Source organism: Xenopus laevis, chromosome 8S, assembly GCF_017654675.1.
Source record: "Xenopus laevis strain J_2021 chromosome 8S, Xenopus_laevis_v10.1, whole genome shotgun sequence".
NCBI classification, from domain to species: Eukaryota; Metazoa; Chordata; class Amphibia; order Anura; family Pipidae; genus Xenopus; species Xenopus laevis.
In genome coordinates this window covers 35319057-35334547 of record NC_054386.1, presented here as the reverse complement: position 1 = coordinate 35334547, position 15491 = coordinate 35319057, and the positions used below count along the sequence as shown (strand labels likewise).

At 39.8% G+C, this 15491-nt stretch overlaps 1 protein-coding gene across 2 annotated transcripts in view; it reads left to right on the top strand.

Moving 5' to 3' along the window:
• col27a1.S (collagen, type XXVII, alpha 1 S homeolog) overlaps nucleotides 1-15491 on the top strand; it is a 162274-nt gene that overhangs the window by 57840 nt on the left and 88943 nt on the right. For both annotated transcript variants that reach the window (XM_018232747.2, XM_018232746.2), the window contains exons 11-12: nucleotides 374-427; nucleotides 3815-3859. In XM_018232747.2, the coding sequence (XP_018088236.1) occupies nucleotides 374-427; nucleotides 3815-3859 (99 nt within the window). The remainder of the gene's footprint in view (nucleotides 1-373; nucleotides 428-3814; nucleotides 3860-15491) is intronic.

Sequence of the window (15491 nt, the reverse complement as noted above, 5' to 3'; positions counted from 1 at the left end):
GTAGAAGATTGTTTTCCTTTTTTTTTTCGAGTCAGGAGTGAATCTAACTGTCTTTCATGCCTGTGTCTGTCTATTATCCATTAACCAACCTTTGTTACAGCAGATTCCCTGTGCTTAAAAGTTGCAGACACCGGCTTGGCTCCCATCTGCATAGAATGCCTCCCTGGTGTGAGGGTATGTGCCCTTGGACTACATCGTGGAAGCCAGCACCATGCAGTCCATGGGCATATACACTTGCCTCAAGGTTTATTTCATCACGGAGAGCCGTAGACCAGCGCTGGAGGAGACGTGGTTCTACCATCACCTCAGAAAATGGGCAGAATGGGGTGCAGAACCAGCGCTGACATCTTCTTCTCTTTTCTATTCCTTGCAGGGCTACATTGGCCCCCCTGGTTTATTCGGGCTGCCTGGCGCTGATGGAGAACGTGTGAGTATTAGCTCTAAGTTTGAGGAAATGTTAAGTCTATTTTTACTGTACCCTTCTAGTGATGACAGGGAGTCCTACATTAACAAATCAATTTTGAAATATCAAACCTGGATACTCCTTTGCTACATTTCTCTTCCAATGACTCAGTAAGGGAATAGGGGAAACTATGGCAGCTGCCTCCCATGTGCAAATAAATACAAATATACAGAGAAGTAATGTTCTCTGCACACTGTAAGCTATCACCATAGGCCATTAATATAGCATATGTACATATGGCAACTAAGAAAATGGTGATCTGCTTCTGTCAGTCCTGTCTTGTGTGTGAGCTTGCAGGCAAGATATTGAACCATCAGCATGCACAAGGGATGTATTTTGGCACTGGACCACTAAACTATTCTTTTTCTCTGAAAATTGGCCAATGTGCACTCTAAGGGCAGAGACACACGCAAAAATTCGGGGGAAATTTAGTCGTCCGGTGACAAATTGCCTCTTTTTCGGGAGACTAATCTCCCTGAACTGCCTTCCTGCCTGCTAGAATCTGGCACTCGGAGCGATTCGTTTTCTGAAGTCGTTCAAAGTTGCCTCACAAGGAACCTTCGGTTGACTTCGGAAAATGAAGCGCTCCGAGTGCCAACCTGACAGCGATTTCGATTCTAGCCGACGGGAAGACAGTTCGGGGAGATTATTTGCCCAAAGAAGAGGCGATTTGTCACCGGGCGAATCTTCGCATGTTTCTCTGCCCTAAAGAGACATTTCCACGCCTTTCAGTGTGCACACAAAACAGGGTTGGCAGAAGCAGATCACCATTTTCTTCACTTAAAAGAAAATACCATGTGTATTACTAACGTTATGCTGCACTGGCTATATAAAACAATATGGAAGCCTCTACTCCCATCCATAAGTAAAAATACAAATCTACAGTAAAAAGATGTTTTCGGCACACAATAAACTTTTATAAATATAACATTCAGAAAAGTAATGTTCTTTGCACACAAACTGTACGCTTAGCATTTGTCAGTTTAAGAAATAATACATGGAATATCTTCCATACTTATTAAATAGAAAGGCAAGTCCAATTTGTTTTATCGCATTGGGATGATGTGAGGCTTCCAATGTCCAACACCCCTGAGCCTTTTGCATTCGACTTCCATTTACCTTTCAATTTCTTGTATCATTTGCTGCCCTCTTGAAAGCGCACAGTGTGGCATATGCCCATTAAATACCCTACATCCACAATAGTGTACTTTGCTTGCACCAAGCTCCATCCATTGATCAGAAAAGGGGCCACCCCAGGAGAATCTTTTGCCACAGTATTTTAGACTGTCAAGCAGCACAGCAGTCTTATGCCTTCATACTAATAATCCAAGGTTATGCTTGCTTAGAATTCTTCTGTAGTTTAATGGGGCTTTATTAATTTCTCTATGTAAAGCTTGCTGTACTATACCTGTTGTATGATCGTGTCGTTTTCACTTGGCCAGTTGTCAGGGACTTTCTGTGGCAGAGCTTGAACAAAGTAGACATTTTCCCATGCAATGAAGCAAACGGTAGAGGCTGGGTCTGGCTTAACACGTTTCCATTTGAGTGATCTAAAAACCATATTCCCTGTGATGTTGTAAGGACTAATTACAAACAAGCCTTTATTCTGCCCTCTAAGTCATTAAATGTATAAATAAACAGCAAGGCCCATGGAATATTGCTTTGTGCAGGGAGAGCCAGACATGCTCCCAATGCACAGCGGAATGTTGTGGTTACCCTGCTAATTAAATAGTGGACAGTAAATAAGTAAGTGCGTGTGATACATCTGTGTTTCACACAACTTGTGCTAATTATGTTAAAGAAACAGTAACACCAAAAAATGAAAGTGTTTTAAAGTAATGAAAATATTATGTTGTCCTGCACTGGTAAAACTGATCTGTTTGCATCAGAGACACTACAATAGTTCATAGAAACAAGCTTTGGAGTAGCAATGGTGAAAATTGAAAAATGGCTATATTGCACAGGATAAATAGTGGATAACAGATAACATTGTGTTCTACAGAGATTATCTGCTATCTGCTGTGTAACTTGAGCCTTTTCTCCTTGAATGACTGTCCCATTGCTACACAGCAGCTTATTTATAATTATAAACTATAGTATTGTTTCTGAAGCAAACACAGCAGTTTTACTAGTGCAGGGCAACACTGCATTATATTTTTATTACTTTAAAACAATTTCATTTATTGATGGTACTGGTCCAAGAGGGGCATCAAGCTCTATGAACTGCATGCTGCAACGTCTTTGCATTCCTTGCAAGAAAATATAATTGCTGTTGAAAGCAGCATTGGTTTGTCCCTTTCTGCACTGCAGGTTCTGTCCCATGAAACAATATAGCAGAAGCCAACTCTCTTCCAGACAATCATAACTCATAGTTTAATCATAAGGCCCCATCTCCAACCACACCGAACAGATGCCCCAGGTCAGTTCTGCTCCTCTATACGTGAAGCTGTGCTGCAGGGTTGGCAGCTGCCATATTTATTATCCTCACTATCACTTTATGTACCTGGCTCTGTGGCAGCCAGTCAGGAGCATGTGCACTGCAATCCAGTGCAGATGCCCCAGTTTGGTTATCACCCCAGCATGCCCATGGATGTGGGAAGTGAAGTAAAAAAGCCAGAAAAGGTGCCTATTAGTCTGACTGTGTTGCTGTGCTTTTTGGTTCAAGCACATGAGAGTCTGGGTTGTCTTGCTTGTGCAGAGAAGAAAGTGTGGCTTATGCAGGAACCCTATAATAAAAGTATGGGGCTACTTCCCCTTTAACAATCCCTAACAAGACGGATTCTAATCAAGCCGTTAAAATAAATTTTTTCACAATACAGTCTGGTTTTTGTTAACCAGCTTATTCAAAAATCCAACCCCACACCAGTATTTTCTAGCTAGTAAAGAAACTGCTGTCCATGTAAAAAGCCACTTTATTATACAACAGGATTTTGCCACTAGAATGCTGTAGCACATAACTCATTGCTTATGCTGGACATAATACCATGCATTTAGGGCTGATAGGTTTACAGCTTTAGGATCGTTGGTCCCCCTATCTGTCGCTTCCAATCACTATAAGGGAAATATGTTTGATTAAGAAGAATAAAGTGGCTATTGTGCCAGAAGAAAGATTCTTATACAGTAGCCATCACTTAGTATCTGCCAACGTCTAGAAGGTGGCTTATGAGGCATAGAAAATAATTTCTTGATTTGATTTAGTGATTCAAATTTTTGTTTTGGTTTTTTCATGTTTGTACCCTATTAGCCTATAAAAAACTGAAATGATATCTGTATTGTGTTTTCCTTTGAGCCAAGCTCAGAACGCAGACACCTTGTTGAACCTTAAACTTAGTCTTTCCTTTGTTTCCACAGGGTTTGCCTGGAGTTCCCGGGAAGAGGGGCACCATGGGTAGGCCGGTAAAGTTTTTCCTTGTCTACTTTGCAGACTTTGTGTAATGAAACAGGAAACAGAGTCTTCCTGCCACTAACTGTAAAATGGTTTTCTCCTACAGCAGCAGGTGCATGGTGGGCATGGCCACAAAGCATCCCAGTTCTATTGCCAGTCTGTGTACTGAGCCTTAAAAACACTGACTGTTTCCAGTACTGCTAATTTATGTATTGTTAAAAAAAACCTTTAATGGCTCAGGCTGCTTAAAAGGCATATAAATCCAAACAAAATTAAATTAGACTTAATCAAAGTGCAATTGACATTTTTAATCATTTTTTTAATCAACCCAGTCTATCCCAGCTGGAAGACTAGGATCTGAGAACTCATAAGACATTTACTGTAGCTCAGCTCTTTCAGAGTCAGTAACCCTAAAGTTCACCCATCCCTTCTGTCATGCAGTATAGAACTGGGCACTTGCATTTTTTTTCCTGTTTTGAGATTGAGGCACAACTTGCACATATACCCAGTTAATACACAGGGGTGGGCTGGCCTGCCAGAACACCAATGGATCCACAAGTAGGCATAGGCTTATGTTGGTTCCTATCAGCCCTTTCTTATTAACACCATAAATAATATTTCAATCTATCTAACAATACAGATATGGGACCTGCTATCCAGAATGCTCAGGACCTGAGGTTTTCCAGATAATGGATATTTCCATAATTTGGATCTTCATATCTTAAGTCTACTAGAAAATCATGTAAACATTAAATACGCCCAAATAGGCTCTGGTTCTGCTTCCAATAAGGATTAATTTTATCTAAGTTTAGATCAAGTTACTGTTTTATTATTATTTATTAAATAATTTTTAAAAATGTTAATTATTCGATTAAAATGGAGTCTGTGAGATGGCCTTTCTGTAATTCGGAGCTTTCTGGATAATGGGTTTCCGGATAACAGATCCCATACCATATATTAATTCACAATTTTTATTTGGTAGAACTGCTTTTCTGCTTGTACTTTTGGTACTGTCTTTCCTGATTTGGAGAGTCTCTGTCTGTAAACTTGCTGACCTACCACCATTGTTGCAATGTTCATATTCTGGCATTACTGCTGCGTTTGCTAGAGCCTGTTGTTCAGACTGACTGGTCTGAATAAGACCTGAATAAGTGTTCGGGTGACTTTTTGGCAATGCTTCAATAGCAACATCCCTGGGCTGGAGCAATTTCAAAGTGTAGTGCCAACTTGTTGAAAAACTTTCATTTCTTTGCCATTTAATTGAATGTTTAACTTCAGTGTTTCCCAAACTGTGGAGTTGACACTCATGGGGGTGTAAAAGTATTTGCTGGGGGGAACCCAGCCTGAAGACCCAGTTAGGCAAAAATTTGGGGAAAATGTCTATTTACTTATCTAGATACTTCTGAAAGGCCCTTCCGGGGTCCTATAACTGATTATCCAGGTATTCAACTCCAAGCTGAGTTAGCTGTGCCTTTCCCTTCCTCTCTATGAGAACTCTTGGTAGAAGATGGTAGGAATGGTAAGAGCAGGGGTTTGAGAAGAAGTACTGATTAAAACTTAATGTCTGTCCCTTGCTATACTTCTGAAATCCACAGCAGTATGGGTCAATATATTTGGCTACCAAAACATAACAAGGATCTCATAGAGCTCTGCATCATGTCGATTGCAATCATAATAATTGTTCTTATGGCCTACAGCGTGAATGATACTGATATTTCAGATTGCACTTACCTCTTTCAAACAATCACATCTTGAGATCTCATATGTTCTTAAGCAGCAGCAGACATGAGTTTAAAATGCTGGCAATGGACCCAGAAAATGATGTTTCTGTTCTAAGCGTTATTGTAAGTGGGTTGTGTTTGGCTTCCATTCCAAAGACGCTACCTGCATGATTTGCTTGTGGATGTCTTCCTGTCAGAAGGGGCTGCACAGCAGCTATTAGTCTGTATACGAAATGGGCTCTACATGCTTCTCAACATGTCTTCTGCAAAGTTTTCCTACTTTAAGTTGACAGAGTACAGAGTAGTACTAGGTCATCAGTAACTGAAACTTCAGGATCCCTCTGTTCCCCTCTTTCTAAATGTTAGGTTGTCTATCTAGACCAGAGATCCCCAACCAGTAGCTTGGGAGCAACATGTTGCTCTCCAACCCCTTGGATGTTGCTTCCAGTGGCCTCAAAGCTGGTGATTATTTTTGAATTCCAGACTTTGAGGCAAGTTTTGGTTGTATAAAAACCAGGTGTTCTGCCAAGCAGAACCTTAATGTAGGCTGACAATCCACATAGGGGCTACCAAATGGCCAATCACAGCACTTATTTGGCACCCCAAAAACATTTTTTTATACCCCAACTACCTTTTCTTCTGAATGTTGTTCACGGGTTCAAAAGGTTGGGGATCTATCTAAAAGCTTCCATCTTCATGCTTCAAGACAAAGCTTGACTTCTGTTTGCTTGCTCTGTTCTCATGAATGCAAGCTTTTGAGACTAGGGCCCTCTGTTCTGGATGTGTATTGTATGCCGTAGATTGTTCCTCCAGCAGTTCCACTTACTATAGCATACATATAACCACCTCTAACAGGTAAGAAGCCATTAAGAGATGGAAGCAGGAAATGTTTTTCCTAATCAAAACCTCAAAAAAACCATCATTACCTCAAATAACCTCATTAGGTTGAAAAGACAGTATAAAACTAACTTCCTGATGTAATAATACTATAATATATATATTATTATTAGGTTACGCTGACTAGTTAGAGAGCTGTTGTCTGTGTTCATTCTAATGGAAAGGGGTGTGTGGTGACATGGTGCAGGTGCTCCCAGCCCCAACAGTATGTCGGAGGGAATTGGTAGCTTGTGCCACTTATACTCTGACTGCACCAAGCGTGCAATCCAGCTAGTCAGGCTGATACCCTAAGGATCTCTTGCAGTTGTTTGCTTAGTGAATTTCTGAATAAAAACTTAAGAGGCTTCTTGATAAATACATAGTAATGCACAGTTTTCAACTTTAAAAAGGGGCATGGTGTGTCTCTGTGCCATAAACCTGACATATCCCAAGACTGGCAGTGATGGGAAGCCCAGTGCTATGTCAGCCATACACCCTCTCCATAAACTCATACTATCCAGGGAGTTGTTTCTGCTTTTGGCACTTCTTTTATTCATAGGCAGAAATTGCTGTATCCATAATATATTGAGCAATAGCCAGATATGCGAAACATTTTGAAACTCTTCATTAGAAACACTGCATCATTCTCTGGGCTCCAGCAAGAACTGTTAATGATCCCTTAAAGACACTGTTCCTACGAACCCAGAGAACAGCATCAACACTAGTAACCATCTGGCACAAATGCAGCATTTTTTTTTAAAGGGGAACTATTAAGAATTAATTTTTTAAATATCTTGTTAATTATGCATTATGCTTTCTCTAACTATAACCTATTTTAAATTCTGCAATCCATTTTAGGGTTACTATAAAAGTTAGTGGGGCCCCCTACACCCAAATGGCGATGCCCTGCATCACTGGAGATTAATGGTTAAGTAAATGGTCCCTGCCATTATTTACAGTGAGGATATTAAGAGACGGCCATGGACATACTTTCCTTATGTTTTCTGTGCAGTGCTTTAGCTGTCAGTGGCGTACTAGTGTGCATTGGTATGATCTCACCAGGGATACATAGAAGCAATTGCCAGCTTCCATTACAGGCAGCATTTGGAATAAAAATCTCAATGGAATAGTTACTGCCCAGAACACATCCTGAATTGTGCCTAGTGGGGCTGTTCTTTGCAAAGTATATTTTATATCTACTAGCAGGTTTCACACCAGCCAGCCGTTGCCATCCCCTGTGTGTTGATTGCATTTATATGAGGAGCTCTAAGCTCTTTTAGTTATGTTTTGGATTTTACCCCTGATTTTTATCATATATGTATATATATATATATATATATACACGTATGTATATATAGATGTAATATGCATCATAACAAAATTAGACAGTTGAGCCTCCTTTTGCAAATGTTACAGCCTCTAGACGCCTTCTATAGCCTTTGATGAATGTCTGGATTTTTGACCATTTGTCCATACAAAATCTCTCCAGTTCAGTTAAATTTGATAGCTGCCGAGCATGGACAGCCTGCTTCAAATCATCCCATAGATTTTCCATGATATTCAAGTTGGGGGACTGTGACGGCCATTCCAGAATATTGTGCTTCTCCCTCTGCATAAATGCCTTTGTAGATTTCCAAGTGTTTTAGGGTCATTGTATTGTTGGAATATCCAACCCCTGCGTAACTTAAATTTTGTGACTGATTTTTGAACATTATCCTGTAGAATTTGTTGACATTGGGTTGAATTCATCTGACCCTTGACTTTTACAAGGGCCACGGTCCCTGAACTAGCCACACAGCCCCACAGCATGATGGAACCTTCACCAAATTTGACAGTAGGTAGCTGATGTTTTTCTCGGAATGCTGTGTTCTTCTTCCACTTTTTGTTATGAACAGATAACTACATTTTTGTCTTATCAGTCCAAAGCACTTTGTTCCAAAATGACTGAGACTTGTCGAAATGAGCTTTTCCTTACAACAAACGACTCTGTTTGTGGGGTTAGTGCAGAAAGGGCTTCTTTTTCATCACCCTGCCATACAGATGCTCTTTGTGTAAATTGCGCTGAATTGTAGAACGATGTACAGATGCACCATCTGCAACAAGATGTTCTTGCAGGTCTTTGGAGGTGATCTTTGGGTTGTCTGTAACCATTCTCACAATCCTCTGCATATGCCGCTCCTGTATTTTGCTTGGTCTGCCAGACCTGGGTTTTATAGCAACTGTGTCTGTGGCCTTCCATTTCCTGATTACATTACTTACAGTTGAAACTGACAGTTTAAACCTCTGAGATAGCTTTTTCCTAAACCATGATACTAAACAATCTTTGTTTTCAGATCTTTTGAGAGTTGCTTTGAGGATCCCATGCTGTCACTCTTCAGAGGAGAGTCAAACAGAAGCTCAACTTGCAATTGGCCACCTTAAATACCTTTTCTCATGATTGGACACACCTGCCGATGAAGTTCAAGGCTAATCCAAAATAATCCAACCAATTATGTTGCCAGTAATCAGTATTGAGCAGTAACATTCATATTAGCAAAATTACAATTACCCAAATTTTTGCACATTTGATTTAATTTCATACAACTGAATACTTCTTTACTACAAATCTTTGTTCAGAAAACACCCCAGTACTCAGATGTTCCTGGGATAAATTATTATGCAGGCTGAGAGGGATTCCCAAACTTTTTTATGACTGTGCATACATATATGTGTGTATATATGTATATATATATATATATATATATATATATATATATATATATATATATATATATATATATATATATATATAGTGACTTGCTGTAATGACTAACATTAACATTGGCTGGCACTTTTATTCCCATTCATTGATTTTGGGAAGGTACTATGAATTGTCCCTTCTCAAGCTCGATGTCAGCTTTCCTGCTATTTGTTCCACCTTGAATTTTGCTTTCCGTATTTTGGTCCATTCCCCTTAGTCTTTTTATAATGTGGGTTACTCGCCCTGTAGGTAAGTGCTTCCTTCACATAGCTTCACTGCTCAGGCCAATTTCAGCATAGTCAAGTACAGAAGCCTGCTATCCTAGTCACTCTTTCCACTGCCTTACTTCTGGCTAGGGTCCCCATTCATTCAACTGGTTTTAGTCCAGAGCCAATCAATATAACTCTGGAATTATTTTGTTTGTGGGATGATGTCAAAAGCTTCCATAGAATCGGGCAAAGCGATATTAACTTCTCCATCCTGATCTAACAGTTTACATTTGTGCAGTTGCCTAAGCTGGATGGAGCATTTTCTTGGAGAACAGAATCAGAAAACTCATCAGCTGCAAAAAAACACTGTAGCTCTGTCCAATGGACAGGATGCAGACATAATCCAAGTCTGGATGTAGTGCGATGCTTGCTATGAACAAGCTGTTCCTTTGATCTTGGGAATTCATGTATTGCTAAAAGGAAGACCTAAAAATTTTCATTTTGTCTTTAAAGTAAGGCATTTGGGCAATAAAGTCGGCCCACACTTAGTAGAAGCTCCAGACTTAATGTGTGAATATGATCTTACATGCACCTTCACAGGATAGCATAATTGTGATAACCAGGTTTTAGAATAACATGCTAGAATCAGATAATGATAAATAATGTCAATATGGGCAGTAACATTGAGGATACACTGCAGTTTTGGACACGAGCAATCGAGCCATTGTGTTGTTCTGACTGGTTAGATGTTTCTTGTGCTCATGAATGAGAGTTGTGTTGGCTCATGCACACTACAAGCCAGATCAGCCTGTCGGAAAGAGTTGCAGTATGCTGTGGCTCCTTCCAATAGGCTGATTTGGCTTTACTGCTGCAAGAGCGATCCAAATAGTCTGAGCAACCTGATACAACTTTTGGGATAGCACTGTACCTTGGATGCCAACATGCATATTGCATGGCAGACAAGTCAGTATGGAAGTGCATTCTGGGCTGGGCATACTTGAAACATTGTCACGGCAGGACCAGTCAGAAGGACTTTTAGGTTAAAATTTAGGGAGAAAGATTTTTTGTTGTGATGCCCTTGATTAGCTTGAAGGTCAGTTAGGGTGAGATTTGGTTTGACAGCTTGCTGTCCTACATGTTCTTGGAACTTTGGCTGATAAACAGATGTTTTCTGTAATGGAAACTAAAGGAGGCTATGACTATAATTTGGGTCTTGCATTGAAAAAGTCTGAAAAGTACTGGTATAAGGATACAGTATGTGATCCTCTATGGTACATAAAGGATAATGGGAGTTTCTGTAACCATAAAAAAAATCAGAAGGTCATGGGACATGTTATCCACAAAGAGGTTATATGAAGTTACATTATAGTCGACAGTAGTGTGTTTCACAGTGAGCAGTCCTTTTGAAAAGTGTGTGTTCCACTAGAGGTAACGCTGGTAATGAAACAAAAAAACCCACACTAGACTGATGATAAAATGAAAGCAAGTCCAAACAAATGTTAGAGATACAGCCCTTCTACTCCCATAGACACAAATATATAGCATAGAAAAAGCTGTTTCGTACCATTTTCGGACAGTGTGGATCATCCCGTCATTTTTCGTACCATGGCGATTGGTCGTCTTTCTCTGCATGTATTGCCTATATGACAATGGGTGACTGTCATTGCTATCTGTCGGACAAAACCATTGTACAATTGCTGTCACGGTCAGAACATCGTCTGATTAGTTCTTTTACTGCTTTATTTAATCTGAATGGTTAGTGGCAGGTCGGAAGATTGGGACGTCTGATTGTTTGTCCGATACAAGGGTAAAATCTGTCTATTTATCTATGGCCAACTTAACATGTAGTGTTTGCCAGTACATGTCTACTAAACCATGTGTATTAGGCACAAATGTCATTCTGTTTCTACTCTTTGTTACCTTTGTTTGTTTGCTTCTCACCTCCATCATTTCTCTAATAGCATATTGAGAACAAACTTGACATACAGCTCCCTCTGTCGGCTTTCTTCTATACTCCAGATCGGTGAACATGCTGCTGTACTATGTAGTTTGTTCTCTGTAGTGTCTTTTTCCACTCATAGCCTCCTGGTTTTGATTGTTTATATCCAACCCCTTTTGCTGGAAAGAATAAAATATACTATTTATTCACCTTAGGTTCATGCTGTCCAGATTTTCCATGTAGTTTGCCAGTCATCTGATTTACTGCATGTTGCAAGCTTGCCTGTATTAAACCAATGATATCATACAAATCACTCTATGGAGTCTTTACATGGCTGAGGATCATAAAAATTCCTTGTAGTCCTTACCTATGTTGTGTGTTCACCATGTTGTCCATGAATAGGTGTTTGTCATTTGTTTAGTGTAGACAGGCTTTTCCCAATGGCTTGACTGGTATAGCAGCTTAACTTACAGTATATTTGCCTTGAAATAGAAACTATGCCATCAGTTTTTCTTTTGCAGAATAGTTCTCTATTACAGGACATGGTCTGGAAAATTATATTAGAGCGGGAACCGGATCTGATTTATGTATGTTTTGTCCCTGCATGACTTGTGTATAAATATGGCTCTTTTTTGATCCGTTTCATGGTAGGTATGCAAATATTTATAGTAGTAAAACAGAGTATTTGCAGATTGGGGTCAGCTTGTATTTGCTGCGGAGTTAATACAGATGTTGGTTTCTGAATATAGACCAAACAGGTGTGGGGGGGAGGTGTTATTGGCAAGATATGCATTACTATACATTATGCATACACATGCTTAAACCAATATGTTATAATACCAATCATACAACAACGGAGACTTGATGCCCATCCCTCTTGGCTTCCTATAGATGCAAGGGTGCTTGTGTGCACTTGGGTCTCTGAACCGAGATAAGTCAGAACCATAGAACAGCTCAAGCACAGCTATGGTTAAAAAGCATTTTTCCTCTGCCGGAGAAATAATATTGCAGAGCAGATTTTAAAGACGAGCAGGAAATGAATCAACAGTGTCAACAAAATGACACGCCATTACCTCTTCTTTACCACTTCTTAGAATAACAATTTCAAGAAAGGGTTTTATTCTTACACAATAAATGTCCCCCTTGGGGGAGCCAGCTGGCTCCATGTGTGTGCGTTTCATGTACAATACTGGAAGGCTGACTTGGTAATCACTTTACCTATGAGCCAGCAGGAAAGAGTAGTCCTATTTCTGGAGCCAGAGTCTGTTGGCAAACCTGTTTCTAACATCTGCCAGATTTGCCTTTCCTTCAGCCTAGAAAGAGAACGTAAGCAGAATCAGATGTTTTGCGCAAACACACACATAAGGCTTTGCTCTTCCACACGAGCAATGTCGGCTAAAGCTCAAGGAGGACACCTTCCAAGGGAGGCCCAGGATGATGGTAATGTTACTTTGTGTTTGGTAACAGGCAGAGAGAGCCAAATGCATCTTCATCCAGGACACAAACAGCAATTGTCTGTTATCACATTAGCTTGGGGAGGCTGCCTGCTTGGCTTCTCACAACAGCTGAGTAGATGCTACTTAATTTAGTACAAAGAACTTGTAGCACTGAGAGCCATATTCAGTCCCAAAATGTCACTTTAGAACAATGGCACCCAGTAACCTCTTTGGGGGAGCAATAGGCATCATGAACACTTTGCAGTCTTGGGGAAGCTGGTAACTGAGACACATCATTTGTAATGCATCTAACTTATATTAGAAAAGAATGCAGAAAAAGCAGGTGACGTGCAGTTGCAGTGCAACCAATTCCATTCTTCAAACCAATGCGCTGTTGGTGGCAAAGGCAGGCATGTAATCTGGGTACACATCTCTCCTATGTTTGTTGGAAGTGAAATGGCTTTTGGGCGAAAAACAATATTAAGGTCAACAGAATGAATAATATTCAGCAATAGAATGGTTGCTTAAATATAAAAGATCACACTTAATACAAGACTTATAAAAAAATGTTTCCAAGTCTTTTATAGTACTCCAACTTTTTAGCAATCCCCCTGCATGTTTATTTCACCGTATATACCAGTTTTTACCAACTCAGATTAATACTTCTCACTTCTGTAAAGCCCTTTCATTTTAACTTAGCTCTTGCTTCTGGAAATAATTTGCAACTAGAACCAACACATTAGCATGCATGCTAAGCATCATAATCAGTATGAAAGACAGTGTGGTTTGAAATCTTGGCCTCGATAGGGCGAAAGCGGAAAAAACCAATTGTGCATGATGTTGGTTCAGCGCAGTAGTAGCACATTTTTCTTTGTTCAGCTTGAAGTTTGATATTGGGATGAAAATGTATTTGATGTTATAGATATTTTTGCCTAAAAGGCTATATATAACATATAACCTTGTCATGAGCTGAGGTTTGGTCTCCAAAAGGGTCTGGAATTAAAAAAGGTGTCCTTAAGCAGAACTGCTACAAATAAGATGCCTGTATTCACTCAGAAAGGGAAACATTTTTTGTTTGGTAGACACATCTGTCTGTATGCCTGGTGATGGGTCTGCTATAATGAGCAGTGAAGAAAGAGAAGCGACTTTAAGTCACTGCATTTATCCATAAGGAGTTAAGCAATCATGTGCCATTGCCATATGTTACGAGCTTGTTGGGACCCTATCAAAAATGTCAAATATTTGTTTTCTGAGAGAGCAGTGCAGATATTGGTAACGGTTTCAAATGGGTGGTTATTCCAATAAGCATGTGAGCCTTTTTGGGTTACAATGCAGCTAGACTAGAGTTTTTCAGGTCACATGTTGAAGGGTCAACTTATGTTAATAATGCCTGGATCAGAGGCAGAATACCCTGTATAAATCATCATGTACAAGTATTTCTATTCAATGTAACCAGTTCTCCATTAGAATTTACTAATATACAGTACAACGGCAGTTATAGGAGAATGTAAATCCATATGCTAGTACGTGCAATTCACATGGCGCAGGAATTGGGATGTGGCTCCCTAAGCGGGACCTATAAGTTTGTTTTACCTGCTTTAATAGGTGAACACTCTTTTAAAACAATCTGTTCCAGGATTCTCACTAGGATTTCCTAAGAGGAGAAATATATTTCTTTTTTTCACATGAGCTCAATGAATATAATTTGCGCTGAACATAGTATTTTCTTGTTGTTTTATTTCTTACACTAAACATGAAATTGTAATCAGTTTCTCTTTCTAAACTTTCTGGTTTCCAAGTTTTGTGAAATTATAGACTGTTGTTTATCGCAATGCATAGGGAAAGGATGAGTTTGTTTACACATAGCTCCTTTCAAACAAAGTACGTTGTCTACAGGTAGGGAAGAGGTCAAGGAAAAACAAAAAACAGTTTTCTATTGGTGATTTATGATAGAAAATATATAAGCAATATTTGCAATTAGGAGCTTACCTTGACTTTGTAGGATAGTTAATACATTGCACCTATCTTAAGGTGGCCATAGAGGCAAAGATCTTTCCCTGATATGCCGCTAATAGGCATGGCTATATCGGGGGTAATCTGAACGTTCGGCCCTATGGCCAACCGATCCGATTACGATGCGCAATGGGCTCCGGAGGGATTGGTCGGGACAAAATCAAACCTGTCCGATCGACCAAACGAAAAGTTGGCACTCTCCACACACGGTCCGAAAATCGTACGAATCCTTGATTCGTACGATAGGATCTTTGCGGCTATGGCCACCTTAACTCTGTTACACAAGTGTCAGATCTTCTCTTTTCCATCATTATTTTAGCTAGAATGGAGTAAACGCATATGATAGCCACATACTTTCCATGTTGAGGGCTGAACTTCTGTTAAACCCGCATGCTCTCAAGCTGGATCCTATTAAAATGACGTTGTCTTGCAACAAGTATTACATCACCTTTCACCTGTTAAAAAAAAGAAACAGCATGAAACTCTTTGGCAGGCTCTGAGTGTTTCGGGGGCTGCATCTGGCCCCCGGACCACCTCCTATATGTTAGCATTTTTATAGGATATTTGGCTTTATTCTGTGGCATTAAAAAAAACATACTCTCGTCTAGAAGCAATAGCAGCTTTCAGAATGTGTCAGTGACTGACTGTGTTGTGTACTCTGCAGCTGATTGCTCTCATTCATCTCTTTCATCTTTTGATTGACCTTCAT